The 9,009-nt window shown below is 42.3% G+C and overlaps 1 protein-coding gene across 3 annotated transcripts; it reads right to left on the bottom strand.

The window, feature by feature from the left end:
* Positions 1-41: 41 nt before the first annotated feature.
* On the bottom strand, positions 42-5,812 carry LOC109901534 (FYN-binding protein 1). 3 transcript variants are annotated; one of them, XR_004202401.1, is made up of 10 exons: positions 5,380-5,812; positions 3,749-4,400; positions 3,292-3,388; positions 3,000-3,097; positions 2,723-2,760; positions 2,547-2,572; positions 2,164-2,299; positions 1,743-1,905; positions 497-1,589; positions 42-300 (listed from the first exon to the last, which is right to left on the bottom strand). XR_004202401.1 is itself a non-coding variant. In XM_031786248.1 (10 exons), the coding sequence occupies exons 2-10, from the start codon at positions 4,344-4,346 to the stop codon at positions 887-889; spliced, it is 1,398 nt and encodes a 465-aa protein (XP_031642108.1). In that variant the 5' UTR covers positions 4,347-4,400; positions 5,380-5,812; the 3' UTR covers positions 42-886. The 3 variants fall into 3 exon arrangements, 2 of the variants coding, with proteins under 2 accessions (XP_031642108.1, XP_031642107.1); XM_031786248.1 differs by having other exon boundaries at positions 42-962; positions 1,424-1,589; XM_031786247.1 differs by having other exon boundaries at positions 42-1,589.
* Between the last annotated feature and the right edge of the window lie 3,197 nt (positions 5,813-9,009).

Consider the following 9,009-nt stretch of genomic DNA (forward strand, 5'->3'; position numbering starts at 1 on the left):
GTTTCTTTCGCCTCTAGTAATAACACATGATAACACACAAATATTCACAAAAAAAGTATTTATTTTTCAACAAATAATCTCAAGAATCTCAGCCATGAACAAAGCATAGAGTATAGTTTTCAAATTGCCGCAAACAACATTCATGCCACGATTGTTCTTTTAATTCTTAGGGAGTGAGTGTGTGTTTCCATCGAAGACGAGCATTACTGTTAGTCCAGTATTGGTGATTCACATTGGTCAGGAAAGGAACAGGGCTTCAGTGGATTGTGTCATTATAGACATTGTCGTTGTCATAAATATCTGTAAGGCGGCCAGGAAATGGGTTAAATCGTCTTGCGCTTTTCCTACTAAGCATATTCACTGAGTATACAAAACATGTCTAGGGATTCGGGCCGGCCAGGACAATGACGTCGTAGTCTCTCCACTAGCTTGATTTACAGTAATTGTTCCTGCGTAGCACCCTTTCAAGAAACCAGAGTAAAATGTAATAACATACCGGTGATATGATCGACATCGTCATAAACATCATCCCCTTCCCTCAAAAGGAATATTGAAAACAGTATTAACCAGAATATTATGACACAGTTGTCAACAGCAAAACAGGATACCAGTGACTGAATACCAGGGATTCTGGATTCATAATCGACCAAATAATTGTGTTAAATAAATCTATAAGAAACCTACGCCTGTAGAAGAACCCTGGGCACATATCCATCCGTGAGAGAAAGAAAATGAGGCAACAATTAGAATAATGACACATGCTAGAAAAATGTATCTAGAATCTCTTATTGATTATTAGGCTGCACTACAGACAAAAGAGGAAACCTTTTAGTTAGTTACCAGTATCTTTGGCTGTACTACGACCATACATAGCCCAGTAGCCTAATCAGATATGTACCTTAAACTTTTTTCTAAATTCCTTTTCGTCTTTCTCCAGCATCTGTCTCATTACTGGATCTAGACTGGAACATAAAGACACACATCCTTTTGTGTGATCACAAAAAGTTGTTTTTGTCCTATTTCAGTAGCCAACTTTATCTCTTATTTCTTCTTTGTAGCCATTAGCAACTACTTTACTTATATTCAGTGCAATGCATGCTCTATGCAACAGACATACAAGCTAAACTGTATACAAACTTCCATTTTCATGTTTTAGGTAAACTTACAGGCCAAATGTGGCAAGCTATCAAAGCAACACCACACTCAGAAAAACCACAGACTGAGAAAGGCATTGACTAACCCTCCTGTGTATCTGAAAAGTACATATTTTTTCTATTAAATTCAAATGCCAAATACCTAATTTACAAGAGGTGGAGGGAGGAAGTTATTGGATGTTCCTTGCACATCATCATAGTCATCTCTCTGTGTGTGTGTGTGTGGGGGGGTGGAGGTGCATTTGCATATTTGTGTGTGGGAGAGCAACCTGTTCATGTTTCCTGAGGAGTCAACATCATAATAGATGTCATTGTCTTCAGAACGGACAGAAGGTGGTGGTGGTGGCAGTGAGGGGTCAGGCGCTCTGGACAGTTTGAGTTTACGTTTCACTTCCTCATAATCCACATCCACACACGTGCTAATGATGTAACCATCTGCAAAGCAACACTTCATTACTGGCTTTTGGTAGCTTTAGGTACACAACATGGGTGGTTTTCAACGTTGTCACAGCACATATCGAACTAGTATAAAATACGGAACAAATATGGGCTGTTTAGTTCTATGGAATTAAATAGTGTTTTACTCACAGGTGCCAGTCTGTGTGCGGGCTAGCCACCTGCCATCGGGGTTGTTCTTAACCCGTATGATCTCCACTCTGTTTCCCTGCCGAACACTTAGATCATGCTTTCCCCCCTGCCAGTCGTGTCGAACCCTGCCCATGTGAAGGACATCTATGTCCCCAGTACCCAGCTGTGGAAGGGTAAAAGTAAATACATACAGAGGGTTGTAAAGTGTTGTTTCTAACCTACAGAGATGAATGAGATCTCTGTTACATTACTGTATTTCCATATTAAGCAAACATACTCATAATAACACAAAGAGAATATCCAAAACTCTGAAATGTGTTTCGATATTCATATGTAGCAAGTGAGTTATGACAGACAGGTCACTGTTTGGGGGGATATCTGGACTTGTGAGTGGTTAGCGCATGGAAATGTAGTGCGTCACCTTAAATTTCTTTCTGTATTTGTTGTCCCTTTCCAGTCTTTTCTTTTGATTTCTCTTCTCCTGCTCTTGCTGCCACCTCAACTCTTTCTGTTTCTTCTTATCAGAACTTGTGTTTTTCACCTCCTGTTCATTGCCTCTGAAATTCCAAAAGAAAAGAGACATGAGTGGTCAGTAATACTATTTGCAGTGGACAGCTCTTACGCCCATATAAACATATTATAACAGATATGGGACTATTCAAATGTTTTCCATTAGCCTTGTGATATGGGTTGTTACAAGTGTGCTATGACAGGCATTGCGATGTCTACTTGTAAGACAAGCATAAACCCAATATATTTGAACTCAACATACAATATGTAGTTGTATTGCTATACTACACTTACTTATAGACATCACTTCCATCGCTCCCCTGTAGCCAGGAATAAAAAGATAGATTCAAGGTAAATGTCATGAAAAGCATGTTTTTCAGGAACAGTATTTCAGAAGTAATTCAGAAGCAGTGTTCTGCATGAATGCTCACTGATGGTAAACATAGAAGGCTCCCACAGAATGTTCTTACCTCATCTACTCGTGAAGAACTATTGTCATTCCAGGAGTCTGTGGGTGAAATAGCAGAAAAGGTCAATTGATGACATGCATGAACAAGTGATAAACATGTCAAATACATGCATTATGGAATGATGGATTGAGATACAGTATGTGTACATAATACAAGCTTTCACGTAAATCATACATTCATGTCAACTCAAGTCATCCTGATTCAGCACTAAATTCACAATAGCCAGTGAATCTCTTGCATGTGTTCATGGTTAAATAGCAGGTATTTTCAGTCATACCACTCTTGTCCCAGCTCCCTGGGTGATTTAGGGGCGGGGGAGGTGGTTTCACATCAAGGCCTACGTCGTCATATCCCCCCTGGTCATCCTCGAAATGTCTAACAAGACAACAGGAATCAGAGGGAATAATACATCAAGTGGAAAATGTACCTTTTTCAGTGTTCCTGTACAGTAACCATTTGCCTACATAGTAACGGGAAAAAAACGCCAAAATATAAGAACGACTTCCCAATCATGGTTCCTACTATCACTTTAACACTCGACACTTGACATTTCAAGTGAGCACACTCACACTGGGGTACACTGCCGTGGAAGGCTGCTGGGCTTGGTTGGAAGTCTTGGGGGGCCAGAGGAACTGACTAGCCCTGGGAGAGACTGACTACTGCCACCTGAGTAGAATAGAAACAACCTGCACTTTAGGTTTACAGTAGGTCTGAAATGATTTAAATATTAACAGATTTATTACAGGGCAGTGTTCTGCAGCGGCAGTCTGAGCACCTCTTTTCGTCATTCATTTCTTACAGAATATTAGGGGGAAAAAATATTTTAGAGAGAGATATGTAGAGATTTTAACTTAGTAACCAGATAAGGTGCACAGCATACTTGACCTTGATAGCTTGTAAATAAACAGATGACTTTCCTGTGCTACTATGCTGTTTACAGTAAGTCCATACATGTGTTCAGTCAGTTTTCCCCTTTTACACTTGTAATGGAGGGGGTGCTTTTTCATTGGAAATCAAGCTGCTTACCGTCAGTCTTCCTTAACCCTGGTTGCCCTGCGAGGTGTGGTGCCCTGGTGCTTCTCCGATGGGCCTGCAGGTTGATGTGAGGGGGCCGTCTGGGTTTTATGGGGCTGGGAGCCTCAGGGGGCAGGGCCCTTCTCAAGGGGGTCACCCCTGTAAAATGTCTCTGGCTGGGCAGGGAGGGGGGCGTCGGCTTGGTGGGGCCGGGGTGTACTCCCTTATGCTTCAGCATCATGTTCTGCAGAAGCTCCGCAGTGACTCTCACCCTGCCTTGTGGGTCTATGTTTGTCGGTGGGGGTGCTGGTAGGGATAGCTCCTTGGCGGCTCTGTGGGGTCGGTGTGGTGTTGGAAGGTGGTGGAAGACACTATGAGGCTCGGGGCTGGTGGACATGCCCTCCAGTTCAGCCCTTACATGTCGTGGTGGTAGCCTCTGAAGGTCCGGGGAGTAGCTTGATCCAGGAAGTGGTGGTGTGGGAACCATAAGCATGAGTTTATTTCGGACCCCTCCGTTTGCTGTAACACTGACGTCTGCCAACCTCGGGCCTCCTCTCCCAAATCCTCGCAGTGGAGGTTTTGGAGAAGTGCTGTCTCGACTACCTGCCATGTCAGCCTTGGCATGGAACCTGGCCCTCAATGCACGAACATCCACACTCTCCCCCTGAAACAGATGGAGCAAGGTGAGAATGGAGCTGCTTAGTTCGTAAGCAGGAAGTTTGCTATAATAATAACAAAACCAGAGCAACCACCCCCACACACCTCTCTTTCTTTCCACATCCATTCAACAGAATCTTTCAAATCATCTAAACACTACAGGTCTACTGATATTTAACATGGTAGGTGCAACCAAACCACATGTCACATGCAAGCCAAACTACCATATAACCAGTTAGGGCAGATGTTCTGAGATGGAGGTCATGGCACAGCTATCAAGTGTAGGTCAGATTGTCACAGACAATGCACTTGTATGATCAATGTTACCTCTGAAAGAATTGGGAGATCTTTGCAGATTTAAGGGTTAAAAGAATGAAACAATGAAGAGATGCAGGAAGTAACTACAACCACATACCTACAAACCTCATGTATCCCTCTGCAGTGGTTGCCATAGAAATGGCAGTCGCAGTCATAAGTGGGCCAATGAGGTGCATGTTTTGCTATTGATATTTTTATTGGGACACGCAGAGGAAATAAGAAAGACCTGTCTCTGTACCACAACAGACGGAGCCTATATGGCATTGTTCTCGAGCACTTGATTACTCAAAACAGAACTGTGTGCCCTTTGACATTTGCATTGCCTCTAGATAGAACATTCCAAAATTGTCTGAAAGAGTTCACATGAGTTATATTATTAACATATAGGTGTAGTTTGTGTATGGCATAGGTGTATAAAGGCTAAAGCAAAATTGGTTTCCAAATAATAAAAACCTGATTAAACAAATATCTAATTAAATAGGAGATCTAATTAAATTGTGCATACCTGGCAAACACCTGGCAACCACCTAGACTTCATCACCGCTATGATTACTCTCCCTTCAAATAGCCCTCAGTAGCCTCTGTCATCAGGCAGTATTGGTTTTGGTTACGTTCAGTACGCTTCTCCTGTTTTATATTATCTTCATGTTTATTATTATTAAACTCACCTTCTGCACCTGCTTCCTGACTCCTTGTGTTTACAATACAGAATACTGCCTCACGAAAATTTGAAAGCAGCAGAAGTTAAGGATATCTCCCAGATGGTAGACGTATAGGAACACCTACTCCGTCAACACCATGACCAGCTAGCTCAACTGGGTACGGTAATAGTTGAGGTCCTCCATGTTCTCCACTACCTTCGACAATACCCGAGAGGATTCAGCTCCAACTAGCAGAGGACCCTCTACACCGATTCGTCCCAGCGAGCCAGTCCCCCAGCTCATCCAGCAGTCTGCCCAGGTCAGCGATGCCCTATTGTCTGTCCCGGACAAATATGATGCGACTTCCTACTCCAGTGCTATCTTTATTTCACCCATCAGACAGGGGCCCCCACCACCGAGCGGTCCAAGGTTGCCACAGTATGCCCTCACCTTCTGCACCTGCTTCCTGACTCCCTGCGTATACGTTACAAGTATGCTGATTGTAAATAATTAACTGGTGATATCAATGATTCCTCACATCACTGACTGAACCACTACTTTTTACACAGATAAATAACAACCAATCAAATGGCTTGAGTACAAATTGAAATGTTCCACTTAATTGAGTCATTTACAAACTGAAAAGCAGATTATTCCACACTACATCCTGATGATCAATTTATAGTGGACATTATTTTATTCTTTAGCTACCTAAATCTAGATAAATTATATTCTAACCTGCAGCATTGTTTGTAAGTTGGATTTGTTAACTGAATCAGAGAACAGTGAAATGAATCATGGCCCATCTAAACAAGTGATGGTTGTATCACAGAGTAGGCAGCATGTGAAAGTCACTCTTTCGTCTTTACCATATAACAGTGGTCCCCAAGATCCCTTTCTAAGTCAAAATGCAAGCCGGGATCTACCGCTCAGATTTCTTTCAAACATGAAACTAAGCCTAAGCAACATTAACCAATTAAAAACAATTCTGTAGCAATGAGGTTTATGCCCAATACACAGTGGCGACCCATCATTCAGGTCAATGCCCCACCTGTTTACCAACCCCTACGCTCTTGCACTGAGCTAGGCTGAAACACTTGCATTTTGGAGCTGCCTTACTCAAGAAAGCAATTCAGATTTATTAACTCAATAATCTTTTATTATTATAAAACTAACTCCTGTTATTATTTTATTTTTGGAGCTAATGTTCTCTAGTTGCGCCGTGATTGGCTCAGTGTTCTGTCACTCATTGGGACACTACGTCACCGCAGAATCTACAGGAAGAGCTCGAACGTTCAAGCACCTTGGGTGCTACCATCGAGTTACATTAGAAATTACCATCCAAGAAGGCTCAAAGTCATTGGCCACAGATAAAATGACGTCAAATCACGTTAAAGCTACCATAGCTTTCATTGGACCGATCATGTCAACATCATACTTTCAAAATCTTAGCTAGCAAGCTAGACAAGCAGGACCCTCTACACCGAATCACGTCAACAATCTACTGGCAAATCCTTTTCAAGCCTTGTCATATGAAGAGAAATTATAGAGAACACGTAGTGGTGCTCATCGGCCATTGGACATAAACATCACATAACACGTTGGAAATCGCAAATTTAACAATGAGTGGTTTGGAAGGAATCAGTGGCTAACTCCACGGAAACTCAGAACTGGGTAATCTCAGACTTCAGTGAGTTCAAGACCCCTGGGAACTCGGGGGGGGGGGACGGTCATCCAATTTAGAATTCCAAGTCTTTCTAGAGCTCCGACCTGAAGATCACTGATGTCATGATTCAACCTTGTTTTTTTAACATTCTCACCTGTATTGAAAGCACCATCAATCCCAAGAATGCCAGACTTTGATGAGAAAGTTTGATAACAAAATTTGTCCACAAGGACCGCCGCACCACCTTCCTGTTCAAGTGGGCACAGCACAACAAGGTGAGTCCAAAATTGTCTTGTATGCTGCTGCATAAATTATGTAATATACCAGGGAGATACAGTTGAAGTCGGAAGTTTACATACACCTTAGCCAAATACATTTAAACTCAGTTTTTCACCATTCCTGGCATTTAATCCCAGTAAGAATTCCCTGTCTTTGGTCAGTTAGGATCACCACTTTATTTAAAAAATGTGAAATGTCAGAATAATAGAAGAGAGAATTATTTATTTCAGCTTTTCTTTCTTTCATCACATTCCCAGTGGGTCAGAAGTTTACATACACTCAATTAGTATTTGGTAACATTGCCTTTAAATTGTTTAACTTGGGTCAAACGTTTCGGGTAGCCTTCCACAAGCTTCCCACAATAAGTTTGATGAAATTTAGCCCATTCCTCCTTACAGAGCTGGTGAAACTGAGTCAGGTTTGTAGGCCTCCTTGCTCGCACACACTTTTTCAGTTCTGCCCACAAATTCTCTATAGGATTAAGGTAGGGGCTTTGTGATGGCCACTCCAATAGCTTGACTTTGTTGTCCTTAAGCCATTTGCCACAACTTTGGAAGTATGCTTGGGGTCATTGTCCATTTGGAAGACCCATTTGCGACCAAGCTTTGACTTCCTGACTGATGTCTTGAAGATGCTTCAATATATCCACATAATTTCCCTTCCTCATGAAGCCATCTATTTTGTGAAGTGCACCAGTCCCTCCTGCAGCAAAGCACCCCCACAACATGATGCTGCCACCCCCGTGCTTCACGGTTGGGATGTTGTTCTTCGGCTTGCAAGCCTCCACCTTTTTCCTCCAAACATAATGATGGTCATTATGGCCAAACAGTTTGATTTTTATTTCATCAGACCAGAGGACATTTCTCTAAAAAGTACGATCTCTGTCCCCATGTGCAGTTGCAAACTGTAGGCAGGCTTTTTAATGGCGGTTTTGGAGCAGTGGCTTCTTCCTTGCTGAGCAGCCTTCAGGTTATGTCGATATAGGACTCATTTTACTGTGGCTATAGGTACTTTTTACCTGTTTCCTCCAGCATCTTCACAAGGTCCTTTGCTGTTGATCTGGGATTGATTTGCACTTTTCGCACCAAAGTACGTTCATCTCTAGGAGAAAGAACATGTCTCCTTCCTGAGCGGTATGACGGCTGCGTGGTCCCATGGTGTTTATACTTGCGCACCATTGTTTGTACAGATGAACACGGTACCTTCAGGCATTTGGAAATTGCTCCCAAGGATGAACCAGACATGTGCCTTATCCTAATAATTTGGTCACTTTCCCCCTACTGTTCTGACTTGGTGGTGCACATGTAGCCTAGCCTATAGCCTGTTTTAGAGAAATGTCATCATCGAACATTGTAAGAGCTTTCATTGTCTGCTTATATGTCCCCATTATTTATCCTACGGTTCTGACTTGGTGTTCAGGGAGAATACTGTAAGAACGGTCCAGGTTCTGAATTTAAATTTCAAAAGTGCTGAAAAAATAGTTATATTGACTACGTCCGTCTTAGCCCGCTCATTAATGTCTTAATCGAAATTACGGATTGCCTCTTATCCACTCGTCATCCCCTTTTGCCATAGTTTGTACATCTCAATTGTCAGTATATTTTTTATTTCCCCCCCCCCCCCCAATGAATTGAGTTTGCCCCACCAAGATATACAAGCTAAAATCGCCAATGCCAATACATTATCACTGCATATTGGCTATACTTGAATTG

The sequence above is a fragment of the Oncorhynchus kisutch genome, linkage group LG13, assembly GCF_002021735.2.
Source record: "Oncorhynchus kisutch isolate 150728-3 linkage group LG13, Okis_V2, whole genome shotgun sequence".
In the NCBI taxonomy this organism is placed as follows: domain Eukaryota; kingdom Metazoa; phylum Chordata; class Actinopteri; order Salmoniformes; family Salmonidae; genus Oncorhynchus; species Oncorhynchus kisutch.

What these genes read in the sequence shown, in the direction of transcription:
- LOC109901534 (XM_031786247.1), bottom strand. Translation starts at nt 4,346, where the DNA reads ATGGCAGGTAGTCGAGACAGCACTTCTCCAAAACCTCCACTGCGAGGA. An exon ending in GTTCTTCACGAGTAGATGAG is followed by an intron (nt 2,573 to 2,722) that starts GTAAGAACATTC and finishes TCCTGGCTACAG; the next exon opens with GGGAGCGATGGAAGTGATGT. An exon ending in AATACAGAAAGAAATTTAAG is followed by an intron (nt 1,906 to 2,163) that starts GTGACGCACTAC and finishes ACCCTTCCACAG; the next exon opens with CTGGGTACTGGGGACATAGA.